This window comes from Kogia breviceps, chromosome 12, assembly GCF_026419965.1.
Source record: "Kogia breviceps isolate mKogBre1 chromosome 12, mKogBre1 haplotype 1, whole genome shotgun sequence".
Classification (NCBI taxonomy): domain Eukaryota; kingdom Metazoa; phylum Chordata; class Mammalia; order Artiodactyla; family Physeteridae; genus Kogia; species Kogia breviceps.
In genome coordinates, this window is record NC_081321.1 from 94,543,394 (window position 1) to 94,558,626 (window position 15,233).

The 15,233-nt window shown below is 59.8% G+C and overlaps 1 protein-coding gene across 3 annotated transcripts in view; it reads left to right on the top strand.

Moving 5' to 3' along the window:
* Window positions 1-9,277, top strand: part of CACNA1I (calcium voltage-gated channel subunit alpha1 I) — a 115,313-nt gene extending 106,036 nt beyond the window's left edge. For 2 of the 3 annotated variants that reach the window (XM_067010241.1, XM_067010242.1), the window contains 4 exons: window positions 181-303; window positions 1,941-2,106; window positions 3,606-3,802; window positions 5,044-9,277. In XM_067010241.1, coding sequence (XP_066866342.1) covers window positions 181-303; window positions 1,941-2,106; window positions 3,606-3,802; window positions 5,044-5,694 — 1,137 coding nt within the window. In that variant the 3' untranslated portion in view covers window positions 5,695-9,277. Of the gene's footprint in view, window positions 1-180; window positions 304-1,940; window positions 2,107-3,602; window positions 3,803-5,043 lie in introns of all 3 variants that reach the window. The other variant, XM_067010240.1, reaches the window with a different exon arrangement.
* Window positions 9,278-15,233: the final 5,956 nt, after the last annotated feature.

The following is a 15,233-nucleotide window of genomic DNA, read 5'->3' on the forward strand; positions in this document are numbered from 1 at the left end:
CTGTGACACCCTCGTGTCATCTCCCACCCCCTGCCCAGGCTGGGTCCCTGCACAGGGTGGACATGCTGTCCGTGCTCAGATCTCTGGTCCTCTCTGACCACTGTCCTGCATCTTTCTGGAGGACTGGACTACCCCATCCCAGCCCCAGGGGTGACCCGATGCTGCCACCTCTCCCTGCAGGTGCAGCTGGCCGAGACAGAGGCCTTCTCCCTGAACTCAGACAGGTCCTCGTCTATCCTGCTTGGCGACGACCTGAGTCTGGAGGACCCCGCAGCCTGCCCACCCGGCCCCAGAGACAGCAAGGTGAGTGCCCCCAGTGGGCTTCTGGGCAGGAGGATCTGTCCTTGAGCCTGGCCTCTGCCTGCTGTGCCAGAACACTGCTCCTTCCTGGCTCACCATTTAAGTGGCACCCACTGTGTGCTGGGCCCTCATCTCCTGTTGATCAGATGAGGGCCGGGAACAGAGAGGCGGAGTGATTTACCTGAAGTCACACAGCAACGAGGCCAGCCAGGGCTCCAATCACAGCATCCAAGTGGCCTTGGCCACTCTCTGTAGCCTTGGATGTTTTTGATCCACTTAATGGGAGTTGTCCCTGGCAGGCCAAACGTACAAGGGGGCCATAAGGCTGAAGAGTTGAAATAGGTGCAAGCACCTACTGTGTGCCAGACTTGACTTACACTCAGTGTGTCCATTCCCCAGCTCTGTGCGGCAGGGATAATGTGGTTCCATTTCACATGTGAGGACATGAGAGCTCCGAGAAGTGAGCTAGCTTGTCCTGTCACACAGCCGGGCAAGGCAGAGCAGGGAAGCCAGCCCTGGGGCTGGTCCCCAACCTCTGCCCTCGAGGTGGTCAGTCTGAGGAGGCCAGGAGGGCTGGAAGGGCCACTATGTTGATCCTGCAGACTCGGGCAGGGGAGGTCTGCCACCTGGCTTGTGACCTCAAGGCCAGGTCATTCTTACCCCAGCTTGGGGATGAGAGAGGGAGCCCCTGGCCTGAAGTTAGGGTGCAGTGGCCCTGCCCTAAGAGAGCCTCGGTGCCCCTGACCCCTGACTCCTGGGGCAGCCTGGGTTTGGCACCACTGCCCCCCAGGGCTGTCCTCCATCAGCTCCAGGAAGGCTGGGATGGGGGGAGTGGATCTTGCCAGCCCCTCCCTGCCCCCCTGTCCCCTCCCTGACAGCTGACAGCTCCTACAGCTCCTGCCACCCATCTCCAGCCCCTTCCTGTATCTCCTGCACCCTGCACTGTTTTCCACACAGGATGTTGGGGTGCACAGTTTCTAGGGCCTCGTTGGGCTCAGATGGGTGCTGTTTTATTAGGACTCAAAGAATAGTTCGTAGGGGGCTCATCTGCCTTGGAGGGAACATTGAGGCAGCTTTTGAGGAGCTTACTGTGCAGAGGTCGCCTTGGGCTGCAGGGTTGAGAAAGATTAGGGCCCAGGGAGTGCCAGGAAGGAAGGCTGGCAGCTTCTGGGTGCCAGGCCCCAGAAGGAGGGGTTACTCTCTCGCTTATGGTTGTGAGAACAGAGACTCAGCCACAGGAAGGGACCTGCCCAGGGTCATGCTCACAGGGAGGCCCTGCAGCCGCTTGGCCAATCTTCTGGTGCCTTCACCCGCCTAGACTTGGCTTTTTTACTGGCCAGGGTCTGAACTAGGCACTTGGCTACAGAGACAAGGAAGACCCTCAAGGATCTCAAAGTCATGAGGGGAGTGAGTGGGAAACTGCTACCTGCCTGGGACATCAGAGAGGGCTTCCTGGAGGCGGGGCCCTTTCACCCAGGATTTGGAAGATGATGATTGCTGGCCAGGTGGCGGAGGCGAGACGGCCATCCCAGGCAGTGAGAGCGACCAAGCAAAGGGCTGAAGAGCAGGGGCCTGAAAGCAGCTGTGGCAGGCTGTCCCCCCTCCACCATCCTGCCCCTTTCACCTCCCTTTTCCTGTAGGGGGAGCCAGATCCGCCTGAGCCGATGCGGGTGGGGGACCTGGGTGAATGCTTCTTCCCCTCATCCAACACGGCCGTCTCGTCGGGTCCGGAGAACTTTCTGTGTGAGATGGAGTCGATCCCATTCAACGCCGTACGGTCCTGGCTGAAACACGAGAGCACCCAAGGTGAGGGGTGGGAGCCCCGTCAGCTCCCCACAGCCCTGATCTCGGGTCTTGGCTTCAGAGGGGGCGGGCTGAGTTTTTTCCTTGGTATTTTTGCCTAGACTATTATATTGAGTCCAGAAAGAACCAGATGGATAACTGATAATAAAAGATAGGATTTTCAGGCCTGATAGAACAATGACAGAAGATCAGGAGCCAAACAATACAGAGAAATGAGATCATAATTATACCAGAAGTCTAGGCTAGTGGAAGATTCATGCTGAGTGTCCTAGAAGCTGTGGTGAAAGAGGAAACACGTTGGCACACACAGCTCATCAAGCAGAGTGAAAGCTGCCTAATTATTGAAGGGTTTTTCTAGAGCTGAATTCGAGAGGTGTTTATCCCACAGATTGTCACACAAGGTGATGCTGAACAACAGGAAGCCTGTTGTCCTCAACAGCCCTTTCATACAAAGCCCCGCCCTCAGCATCCTCTCTTTGCACTTTGGGCTTGTGGCTGGGCTCTGGGCTGGGGGACGGAGGACTCAGTTGACTGGTCCATCACGGACTTACCTTCACCTCCAGTCCCCTTGGAGGGTGATGGGATCTGGCTTCACAGCACTGGCTAGGGAAGGGGGCAGAGGGGTGAACTCAGCAGAAGAGGGGCCCCCAGACCCTGAGCTCACCCCAAGTACTATTCTGGGAGGCCTGGCCTTGAGCGCTTTCCAGAAACTGGGGGTGGAGTGACTTCTGAGGACCTTCCCTAAAGCTGATGGCCTCTGGACAGGACATGATGGCTGAGGGGCCAAGACCCCAGACTTCCTGAACCAAAAGTTGGGGCACAGGACCCAAGAGCCGTTCTGATCCAATGAAGTCCCATCTTCTTTACCTAACCACTCATTAGCATTTTTCTTAAATAATAAGACATAGATTAGGAATCCCCCTACCTGGGGACATTCAAGCTTCCACCTTCATCCTGGAAGGCACTGAGGGGACCGTGGACAGAGGTTGCCCCCGCAGACCGGCCCCAGCTCTCATTTCCCCCTCGCCCTCTCCTTGCCCCTCTCCATCCCCAGCACTCTGTCTGCTCTGCCATCCTGCCTGCTGTCCTAGGGGGGCCCCCAGGCCTGGCCAGACCTCCTGGGTGTCAGGACCTTGGAGGGGTGACTGTCATAGTGAGCACTGCTTTGCACGGGGCTGGGAGCTCCACAGCTGCCTCTTGCTCTTATAGCCTTCTCTCCACTCCTCGAGGTGGGCAGCCGGTCCCCATTTCACAGAGGAAGGAACCCAGGGGGCCTTGAGCCTGGTCTGCTTGGCTCCAGAAGCTCTGCCTTTGCCTGGTGCCCGTCCTCCCAGGACTCACACGGGCAGGCTCGGTGTTCCTCTCTTGCTTTCCCAAAGGGGACACCAAGGCTCAGAGAGGGAGCCCACGGTCTCCCGGCCAGTTTGTTAGGTGGCCCCTTCCTGCCACCACCCTCAGGGGCCTGAGCCTGCTCCCAGCTCCCTCTTCTCCCTCCCCAGCAGCGCCCCCGAGCCCCTTCTCCCCGGATGCCTCCAGCCCACTCCTGCCCATGCCCGCCGAGTTCTTCCACCCTGCTGTGGCCGCCAGCCAGAAAGGACAGGAGAAGGGCGCTGGTGCCGGGACACTCCCCAAGATTGCCCTGCAGGGCTCCTGGGCGTCCCTGCGGTTGCCCAGCGTCAACTGCACCCTCCGTCAGCAGGTATGGCCCCTCCCAGCTCTGAGAGCTCTCCTGTCAGGGGACATCTGAGGGGGGCCCTTAAGTCCAAGGTGGAGGAGGAGGGGATGGGCCCAGCCAAAGGCACGGGGCACGGCGGTGCTGGGGGCACTTGGGAAAGTGAGGGGGTAGTGCTGAGACTTGAGGGAGGAGGTGGCCCTAGAGGCTGATAAAATGGGCAGGGCCGGGTCCCAGGGCATCTGAGGACAGAAGAGTGTGGGGTGGGCCCGGACGGCGGGGTTGGGGGGGGTGCCTGAAGGAAGGTCATGGGGTCTAGCTTGAGGGGATGAGGAGGGGGCGTTGGAAGGCTTTGCAGGGGGTGGGGTGGAGCTCTGAGGGGGTTGTGGTGTGCTTACTAGGAACGGAGGTGGGGGGCAGGTCTAGGTCTGCAGGGCCACCTGTATTGGATTGGCCAGGGCCACCACCTGGGCACCCACAGGGCCCAGAGCGCAGAGCAGAAGGGTCTGCGGACGTGACGTCCCTCTTCTGTGGGCGGGTGCTGGGGGAAGGGACCAGGTTTCCGGGAGAGGCACCCTGCGAGAGGGAGGGCGGGGCCCGGGGCGATGACAGAATCCCTGCCTCCTGGGGTTTACCGTGTAGTGTTTAGTGCGTTGCAGGGATGTGGGAAGAGAGAAGATACACCAAAAGAAATGCATGGAAAGTACAGTCTGTTTGATAGTGATACGGAGAGCGCTGCACAGGGAAGGGAGCTGTGCGGGGAGCAGGGGCGTGGAGGGGCTGGGAAGGCTGTGAGGGGTGAAGTGGGTGGGTATCGGCCGGGAAGAACTTTCCAGGCGGCAGCCAGAGCAGAGGTGCGGGTGGGGGTAGGGCAGTGGGGTGGGGCCAGGAGGATCCCGGGGAGCAAGGGGGAGGGTGGTGGGAAGTGTGGTCCCAGAGGGGTGGGGTGGGGCCCAAGGGCTTTTACCCCCGGTGAGCCCGGAGCCTACGCCGCCCGCCGGGGGCCAGGGTCTGATGGGGTCCGAGAAGGGTGACGCCGACTGTCCCCCGAGGGTCGGGGAGTGGGGTGGGGCAGGGGGCCCGGGTCGGAGGGCCACCCAGGAGCTCAGACAGGTGGTGGCAGGGCGAAGGGGAAGCCTGGGAGGCCGCGTGTGATCCGAGGGAGCTCCTGAGGGCTTGGAAGGAGGGCTGGGCGTGCCCGCGTGTCACCGGGAGGGGCGGGCTGCGGGACACCGGGCGGCCCCCCAGCCCCTGTGACCTCCCCGCAGGCCACGGGGAGCAACACGTCGCTGGAGGGCAGCCGCAGCAGCTCGGCGGGCAGCCTGCAGACCACGCTGGAGGACAGCCTGACCCTGAGCGACAGCCCGCGGCGCGCCCTGGGGCCTCCCGCGCCCGCCCCGGGGCTCCGCGCCGGCCCGTCGCCAGACGCCCGCCGTCGCCCGAGCCTGCGGGGCCGAGGCTCGTTCAGCCTGAGCGGGCTGCGGGCGCATCAGCGCAGCCACAGCAGCGGGGGCTCCACCAGCCCGGGCTGCACCCAGCACGACTCCATGGACCCGTCGGACGAGGAGGGCGCGGGCGGCCGGGCCGGCGGGGGCGGCGGGGGCGCGGGCAGCGAGCACTCGGAGACGCTCAGCAGCCTTTCGCTCACCTCCCTCTTCGGGCCGCCGCCCCCGCCGCCCGGCCTCCCGTCCGCGCGCAGGTTCAGCAGCACCAGCAGCCTGGCCGCCGGCCCCGGCCGCCCCCGCGCCGCCGCCCGGCCCCGAGGCCTGGCCCGCAGCCCCTCCTGGGCCGCCGATCGCCGCAAGGACCCGCCGTGCCAGGCCGATCCGGCCGCCGCCCGGGGCCCCTGGACGCCCGAGCCGCAGCCGCCACCGGGCGAGCCACAGCCCGGGGACGCCGCGAGCCAGGGGAGGAGATGAGGGCCGCCGCCCGCCCGCCCCGTCTCACCTTCTTTACCTCAGGAGCCAGGGGCAGACAGCAATACTTCGTCCGCGACCTGGGCGCCGCGCCGAGCCGCCGGGGCTGGGGGAGGAGCAGGGTCCGGGTTGCCGAGGCTCACATGGGCTCAGCATGGTCCTGCCCGTGCATATACGTGTATACATATGCATATACATAGAGACAGACATATATATTTATTTATTTTTTCTACTGAGAGCTTATGACTTCCAGAAAGTGCTAAAGTTGGGGAGTGCGGGTCCGGGCCCAGACGGGGCTTTCGCCTGGTGTTTGGGACCCAGGCCAGACCCACTCCAGGGCAGAAGGTCCTGCCGGGGCGTTGGCAGCCGTGATTTCTGGCGTCTCCCCTGGGCTGAGAGTAGCTTGGAGAGGGCTCTCAGGCCTCCGAGGGCCCCGTGGCCGGGGAGACAGGCCCAGAAGAAGAGGTGGAATTCAGGGTGCATTTTTTTCCTTTAAAGAAGAAACGCTGCTAAGATCCCGCCCGTCCGCGTGTTGGGGTGTCTGTCTTGTTCCCGACCGTCTCGTTGTTGTGACAGTCTTTTGTAGATGCCCCAGAGCACACAAACTCTCTTAGTCAACCAGTTCGGTGTCTTTCTTTAGAAAAACCAGGGGTGAGTAGTATTTTTTTTAGGGCAGGGGTGGGGGGAAGGGTGGCTCCAAGGCTGGGCAGGGGCCTCTGCCTCAGGTGAGGTCCTCAGCCCGGGTGGCTTTGCCCCGAGGAGGCTGAGGGCAGCAAGGCTGCAGGAGGGAGAGGAAAGTTGGAGGCATTAAGCAGATGAGATGCTTGGAGGTCAAGGGAACCCGCCTGGTCTGGGCTGGTCGGGCTGCCCCTGGGGCTCCTGGGCTCGGGCAGTCAGTGGCTGGTTGCTTGCTTATTGCCTTTTATCCCCCAATTGGACCCTGAGCCACGGCCATTCCAGGAGGTGGTACCCTGCCCCCTCCTCTCACAGCCCCCTGTCCCCTGAGCTACTCTGCTGCCCCGCTGCCCACCCTCCATGGAGTTCAGGGTGAAGCAGATCTGACAGGATTCTAAGCAGGGGTGATGCCCAGCCTGGCACCTGGAGACCACATCCCCCATCCTCCCCCACTGCTTGTCTCTGGGTCTCTGTTTCATACCCATCACCCCCATTTTCCCAAAGCTGCAGTGCTTCCCAAATGGGTTCACGGACGGGTATTTTTTTATTTGACTAGTTATGCATTTATTTTAGTGTTTATTAGAAAAAAAGCAGTACACTGAACCCATGATTTCACAGACAGATTGCTGAGGTCAAGGCTAGGTTTTTGAGCAGTGAATGGACTTGAAGTCAGTCTGAAGAAGGTTGGGAAATGGTGGTGGAATGGTCTGCAGACACGCAGGGGTCATGGGGTGGGAAAGGCTGCAAGTTGGGACCCACTGTGCTTCAGGAATAATCAGGCCCTTTGCCTGTGTGAGATGGTCTCAGTGGCTTCAGCTGGGCCCTGCTGAGGAGCCCTTGACCTTGTTCCCAAACCCTGACCTTAAAGAGTCTGGCTTTGGGCTGGGCTGCAAGTTGTGGGGAGGGTCTGCTTGACGGACTCTGGGTGTCTTCTGGGCAGCATAGGGGCCCCTGGGGCCTGGGCATCGTGCACAGGGAGAGGGCAATGTGGCCTGCAGAGCCTTTCCCCCAGAGCTGGTGGGGGGAAGGGTTGCCAGGCCTATTTTACACCTGAGGAAACCAAGGCCCAGGGAGGTGAAGGGGCCACCCCAGGATCCCCCGGGGCCTAGGGCGCCGTTGGGGGGCCGGCATCTGAGTACCTGGAATGTGAAACAGTGACCCTGTGTTGCAGAGCGGGCGGATTCAGAAGGCACAGCCTGGCCGCGGGCCTCTTTTGGCAGGGGGGGAGTTGAGACCTGGATTTGCCCCTGAGCTTCTGGAGCCTCCTTCTCCTCGCCCAGAAGTGCAGTGGTGGGCAGTCCTCTTCGAGGGGTCGCTATGAGGACACACAAGGCGATGCCCAGGTGCTGTGCTCCCTCCCAGGACGGGAGCCTCCAGGGTGGGAGGTTGGCTGGGCCTGGGGTCGTGTCCCCTCCTTTCCCCAGTGGCCTGTTGGCTGGTGAGGGAGGCCAGGCCCAAGCCGCCTGCCTGCTCCGGAGAGCCTTGCGCTGGCTGCCTTTTCCACGCCCATGGCTTCATCACGGGGGCGCTCACTCGTCTGGGGAAGAAGAGGGCACGGGTAGCCTCGCCCTCCCTCCCAGCGCCATGCTGGCCCCAGCCATCGAGGTGGAGGGGAGGCCAGGCACACAGTGGCCGCGCACGGCAGCAGGGAGGTGGCCGGTGGGACCTGAAGGGACCGTGTGTGGACCGTGTGTGGAGGGTGGGTTGGCGTTCATGGGGGTGGCATCTGACCCCGGTCAGCGGCTTCCGTCTTCTGGGCTCAGGTGTCATCCTGTTTACTCTGCACGGTGGCCCTGAGCTGTGTGCACTGCCTCTCCATGCACAGACCAGGGAAGTGACTTTCTTGGTGTCACCGGGTTATAAGTGGCTGGGCAGGGAACACATCCCGGGCGAGTCTGACCCTGAACTGAGTGACCCCAGAACCAGCAGACACGTGGGAAGAGTGATCCAGGCATCTCCTGAGCGATGGTGCGAGGGTTGCACGGAGCAGGGTGTGTCTAGAGGTGGGAATAGCTGAACACGGAAGAGAGAAGCTTTTCCTGAGGGAGTTGTGGGAGATGGGGCTGGGCTCCTGGAGGGTCCCAAACGCTGACCCCAGGCACTGCACTTGGCCTTTCTCCTGGGAGCTACAGGCGATGGGAGACCAGGGAAGCTGTGATTGGCTGGTCAGGAAAAGCCCAAATGGCTAAGGGTTGGGTGAATAGCCCCTTGGCCCTCCCTGATCCTGTGGCCTGTCCATCACAAAAGCACAAACCTACCCTAACTCACGTGGCCTGGCCCTGCGGAGAGTGGGGACCCTGGTGCTGGACACCCCAAGCTGTCTGTTTGCAGGCTTCTGCAGAGTGGTGGCTGGTGGGCCCCTCAACACCTGTACAAGGGGACCCAAGACCAGATGGGGCATAGTCTACCCGGCCAAACCCTTTTCTTGTCGCCTGCTGGGCCTCCTCCTGCACCAGGCAGCCCCCTAAAAGTGGACGAAGTGTGCACAGTATCAGCCTGTCTGCCTGTCTTCCCCCCAAATCTTCCCACTGGAGCTTTCTGTTTCTAGGGCCACCTCTGGCCCCCTTTGCTGCGCTGTGTAAGGGCTTGGGGTCTTAGAAGCCACTCTTTAGCCCAGATACACATACTCTTTTTGTCTCTGCGCAATAATCAGTGTTCCTGGCAGAGCCCGGGCCGTGCTGGGGTTTAGGGAGGAGACAGAGGCCACCTCCTCCTGGAAGCCCTCGACCCAGCCCTGCTGCTGTGACTATCGCACTCCCAGTCGCTGTACAGTTTCTATGGTGTGAATAAACTTCCCTCCTAGTTGCTGATGGCGCCGGTACCTGCTGGCCCAGATGGCCCGGGATAGAGAAATCAAGCGGCGGCCGCCACCAGTGCTGTTTTGAATAAAACCCAGAAGCTTATTTCAGAATTTCTCCATGTGTCTGTGCTGTTCTTTCCCCAGTGGGGCGGGTGTAGAGTTGGGGGGCTTCCCAGGGGGTGGGGTGGTGATGTGTTCATCATGCCCAGGCTGTGGGGCCTGGAGTGTCTGGGACTTAGAGACACCCATGAAAGTGTCCTCTCGTGGCTGGGGTATGGGTTGGGGACCGTGGGCTGGGGAGGAAGCAGGGCCTGGCTCTCGCACTCTGGTTCTGTGGCTAAGATGCTGGACCTGGGTGAGAGGGTCACAGAGAGTAATAGTCTACTCGCCTGGCACTGTTTCCTGAAATCATACTATGGGTACTTTCAGGACTGTTTTGCCTGCAAAGGACAAAAACCAGACTCAAATGAAATTGAGAATAAAAGAAAGAAAGAGCCAGAAGAGAGGAAAGGAAGGGAGGGTGGAAAGTGAGAAACAAGAAGGAAATAACTTAGTGGCTCAAGTAGCTAAAAAGTCCAGAGGTTGGGCTTCCCTGGTGGCGCAGTGGTTGAGAGTCCGCCTGCCGATGCAGAGGACACGGGTTCGTGCCCCGGTCCGGGAGGATCCCACGTGCGGCAGAGCGGCTGGGCCCGTGAGCCGTGGCCGCTGAGCCTGCGCGTCCGGAGCCTGGGTTCCGCAACGGGAGGGGCCACAACAGTGAGAGGCCCGCTTACCGCAAAAAAAAAAAAAAAAAAAAAAAGTCCAGAGGTAGCGTTGCCTTCAGGTGCAGTTGCATCAAGAGCTGCAACTGTGTTGCTAGGATGAAGTCTCTCTCCACCTCTTGGCTCTGCTTCCTTCTGTGTTTGCTTCCCTCCTCTCCTAGTGGCCGCCAGCAGCCCAGGCTTTGGGCCTGTCTGCCTATCCCCAGATGAAAGAGAGCTCCTCTCCCTGACAGTCTGGCAAAATTCACGGAATCTCATAGGTTGACTGGGGTCCGTGCCATGCTCTGATTGACCAGGTCTGAACTCTGGGATCCAGAGATGGGGGTGACCTACCTGCATCGTGGCCTGAGAGCAGGAGAGGGAGGAACTGTCAAGGTGAACCGCTGTGCGCTCGTTGGAAGGAGGGGATGAAGGCTGGGCGTGCAGCAAAACCTCGCCGCGGGCTAAGCTCCCTGCAGCTTCGTCCCTGGGAAGGGCATTCTCATCTCCGCCCTTCAGATGAGGCCAGGGGCCCTGAGACGTCCAGAGACCGGTCGCCTGGTCGTCAACAAGCTGTGGGAGCAGAAGAGCCAAGTGAGTGGCTAGAGGGTCTGCCTGGTCCCCACCAGCCTTTTCTGGGCCTCCCATCCCCCCAGCGTGTGCAGTCTTTCCTCAGGGGCTGACCGGGGGTCTCGGCGTGGCCAAGGGAGGGACACAGGGATTTCGCGTGTGATCTCCAACACTGCACCTCCCTCTCTGAGGCCCCACCCACTCTGGAGAACAAGGTGAGCTGAAGTCACCGCACAGACAGGCCTGTAACCCTGGCCCTGCGTGATCCTGTCCGCTCGGCCCTGCTTTCCCCGTTTCTGCTCCGTGATGCCCTTCTGGTGGCCCCTGCAGCTCTGGGAGATGACAGAGAAATCACTGCAGCTGTCTATGCCCCTCTGCATGGTACCCACACGCACGCTCCCAGCTGCCAGCCGTGCTGCTCTGAGTACCATGTTTTCCCTGCTCCGGGTGTCTAGAGGGGAGCCCTTCCAAGGCCTTTCTACCTGGGCATCGGCCTCGCGGTAGACAGAGCAGTGGGGCCAGGGAGAGAGGCGACACCTGGTGAGGGCCGCTGTGCACGCACTCTGTGCACGTGTGCCGGCCACGGGCCCGCCCCTGCTCCTGGACGGCCTGCCTCCGTCCAGAGAGGGGTGTTACCCTCATTTTCAGCTGAGGAAACTGAGGCAAGGCAGGCTGCCCACAGAGCAGGCCAAGTGCAGGTCCAGGCCCCAGCCTGAGCCTCATTCATCACCTGTGAGACCTGGTCTAGCTGCCCAGCCTAGGATCTCATGGCCGAAGGGTGCAGCAAGCCCTGGCTCCCTGGGGAGACCCCCTGCTCCAGCCCCCCCTCTCCCAGCCCCTTGAGGCAGACCTGCTGGACTCCACGTGTCCAAAATCTCTAGATGGCTGTCCCCCAACACCTGTCCCTCCCTGGAAGGCTGGGTCCCAGCCTCGACTCCTCCCTTCCCAGGGACCCTGGCCTGAATCGGGCCCACCTCACACTTGCTTCCCTCCTGCTCCCCGGCCCAAGCTCCTCCTCATCCAAACACCTTCATCCCCTCCCAACCCTCCCTGCTGACCCCCATGAGGGCCATGTCCCTCAGCCCCGCAGCTCACCCTGCTGAGCCCTGTGGAGGCAGCTGTCACTAGGACCATCCCTCCTTCTGGAACTCTCTCCTCCCTCCCAGCCCCCAGGCTGTCCCTGCCTCCTGGTTCTCACAGGAGCCTTGGGGCCAGGCCCCTCCTCGTCACCCTTTCCAGGCCCCGTCAGTCTCTCTCACTCTGCAGACCACCCGTGCGCCGCCAACCCCATGTCTCTTCCCCAGTGTCCTATAGGACGAGGCCCACCCTCTAGACTCCCCTGTTCCCTTTCTCCCCACCCCTGGGCTAACTCTTACTTATCACTTCAGGTCTCAGCTCAAACGTCACTTCCTCCAGGAAGGCTTCCTGGCTGCCCCATGTCTTTGCCCCCCAGCTTCCTCTTCTCCTCCACACCAACGCTTTCCCCCCATGCCCTGGTTTGTTTCCTGAGCCCCCGTCACACTGCATCAGTCGGAGGACTGCAGCCATGATCCCTTCTCCCAGCCCAGAGCCTGGTGCCTGGTTGAGCCTCAGCACATGTCAGCTACATGTCTATGTTTTGGAAGCAGAAGGGATTTTCAAGACTAACTGAGCCCTTCCCTCATTTTTCTACCTGAGGAAACTGAGGCCCAGAGAGGAGGCATGGCATGTGCCAGGTCACACAGGGAGACAGTGCCAGGGGTGACGGTGACCCGCACCGCCCCTTCCATGGCCGGGGAGCTAGCTTCCAGCTCTGCCGCTGAGGCCGGGTGGGGGGCCCTGGGGAGCAGAGCCGTGCTTTATTTTCCTGTCCCTTACCCGTTTATACTGGAATTAAAAGCAAGCTGCTGTCAAGGAGAGAGGCTGACTTAAAAAAAAAAACACAAAGAACCCAGAACATTTTAAGAGAATGAAAAACTTTGGCCATCAGCACTTTTAATTTAGACCTGAATTCATGAATTTTAACCAAATAAACACTGGCATGTTAGGTCCTAATATATGGACGATTATGCAAAACTACTATTATGACTGTAGTGAGAATTAGATTCTGACTTGGAGGTGGTGTTCCAGGAGGGAAGCATCCTCTGGTTTCCAGTGCTGTGACCTCGGATTGTCATTGCCATGGTAACGGGGCTGCCCTAGGAGTCTGTGGATAGGAGGCTGGTCCTGTAGGGAGGGGGGGCCAGCCCGGGCTGGGCTGGGCCAGTGCAGACCTCCAGGCCCCACCTGTGGGCTGGGCCTGGGCAGCTCTGTCCCCTGGGCAGCCCTGAGCCTCACAGGAGAGGGGACAAGTCACCAGCGGGAGGGGTGGGGTATGAAAAATCAGCAAGTGCACAGTGCCCCAACATCACCCACATCTCACTCCCCGCCCTGATGGCTCTTCACTTTCATCTTTCAATAGATGTTTGTTGAGCACCTATTATGCGCTAGGCCTGTGATAGGTGCTGGGGATACAGCATGGATGGGTCTGCATCTCAGAGGGGCAGACAGAAAATAGACAGCAGACAGACACATGAGTGAGGTTGTTTTAGAGCCTGCGAGGGCCAAGAAGGCTATGGCCAGGTGATGTGACAGAGAGTGACTGAGGGGAGGGGTGGTCAGGGGAGGCCTCTCTGGGGAGGAGTCTTTTGAGCCAGGGCCTGAAGGACAAGAGTGGACAGCCATGCAAATGCGTTGGCCACCCCTCAGAGAGTCGGGCTGCCAGATAAAATCCAGGACGCACGGTTAAATTTGAATATCAAATAAACCACGAATAAATTTTTTAGTGTAAGTATGTCCCATACAATATTGGGGACTTACTTACACTAAAGTTATCTGTGGTTTGTCTGAAGTTCAGATTCTTTTCTTTAAGTTCAGATTCTTAATTGTTAAATCTGCCGAGCCTATCAGAGAGGTGAGGTGACTTGCCCAGGCCCAGAGCAGTGGAGCTGGGCCCACACCCTGCCCGGTGACCTGCCACCCTGCCCCGGCCCTCCTGGAAGCCTGCCTGCAGCCTCTCTGCCAGTCTCGACCTTGCAATCTCTTCTCACTCTGAGCCCTCTGAGCCCACCTCTGCCTGCCCCGCCCTGTTCCGTGGCTCCCTGCCCGGAGGCCCGCTGCTGCTCTGGGCCTCACCCTCTGACCACTACGCTGTCCCCGCCGCCTCCCTGCCCTTCACCCGGTCATTGCTCCCCAGCCTTCAAGCCCCATCTCGGGGGTCACCGCCTGCAGAAACCTTCCTGCAACTCCAGGTGGTCTCCACCTTCTGACGACTATCAGCTCTTCACTTAAAAAAAAAAAATTAGCAGGCTTCCCTGGTGGCGCAGTGGTTGAGAATCCGCCTGCCGATGCAGGAGACACGGGTTCGTGCCCCGGTCCGGGAAAATCCCACATGCCGCGGAGCAACTAAGCCCGTGAGCCATGGCCGCTGGGCCTGCGCGTCCGGAGCCTGTGCTCCGCAGTGGGAGAGGCCACAACAGTGAGAGGCCCGCATACCGCAAAAAAAAAAAAAAAAAAATTAGCTATGTGTTTTTTGTGTGTATGGTAAAATATATATAACATAAAATTTACCATTTTAACCATTTCATTTTCACCATTTTTAAACGTGCAGTTCAGGGGCATTAACATTCACTAGGTTGTGCAACCGTCACCACCATCCATCTCCAGAATGTTTTCATCATCCCAAACTGAATCTCTGTGCCCAACGCCCCCTCCCCCTCCTCCCAGCCCCAGGTACCCATCATTCTTCCTTCTACGAGGTTGACCACTCCAGGTAGCTCATATAAGTGGAATCATACAGTATTGGTCTTCTTGTGACTGGCTTCTTTCACTGAGCATAATGTCTTCAAGGCTCATCTGTGTGTCAGAATTTCCTTCCTTTTAAAGGCTGAATAATATTCCATTGTACAGATACAGCACATTTTGTTTATTTGCTGCTGGGTGTCTGGGTTGTTTCCACCTCTGGCTGTTGTGAATAGTGCTACTGTGAACATGGGTGCACAAACGTCTCTCCTTTCTCCTGGGTGCAAATCTAGGAGTGGAATTGCTGCATCGTATAGTAATCTTGTGTTAAATTTTTTGAGGAGCTGCTGTGTCTTCCACAGCAACTGCACCAGTTTACTGCCCCCTCCGCTCCTCGCTTTCGTGTGAAGCTTGGCTAATATTTGGATATATTATCTATAGATGTTTGCCTCTCTTTTCCCGTCTTCGTTTCCTTTCCTCTCTTTTTAGCACACTCCAGCCTCCTGGCCTCAGGGGAGGTGAGCTGCTCAAGACTTCCTGACTTTTATTTCCAAAACACAAAGGAGAACTTGGAGAGTCTGGGGAGGGAGGAGGAGAGAGCTCCCAGCAAGGAGGAGAGGGGGAGTGGGGATGGGGCGTTGCCCCTCTGCTCCAGCAGAGGGTCCTGAGCTCTGCTCTCGCGGGACTGGGGTCTGTCCCCAGGAGGGGTGGCTTTGTGGAGCACCTGCCAGGCCGAAGCATCCTAGGGCCACACGCGGCTCACGGGCTGGGGGGGTGGGAGGGGAGGGGAGGGGTCTCTAAGGCCTGGACACCGCTGAGGCAGATCCCTGGGTGGGGACAACCTCCGAGGACACAGAAGTGGCATTTCGGGTCTCTCTGAGCTCCTGGGCCGGGAAGCCTCCCTCCACACACGTTGCACTGACCCGTCCATCTGTCCGGTGTGTGTGGGTTTGCAGCGCCCCCCCCGCTGTGCCCTCTCCCAGGGTCAGGTCTGATCT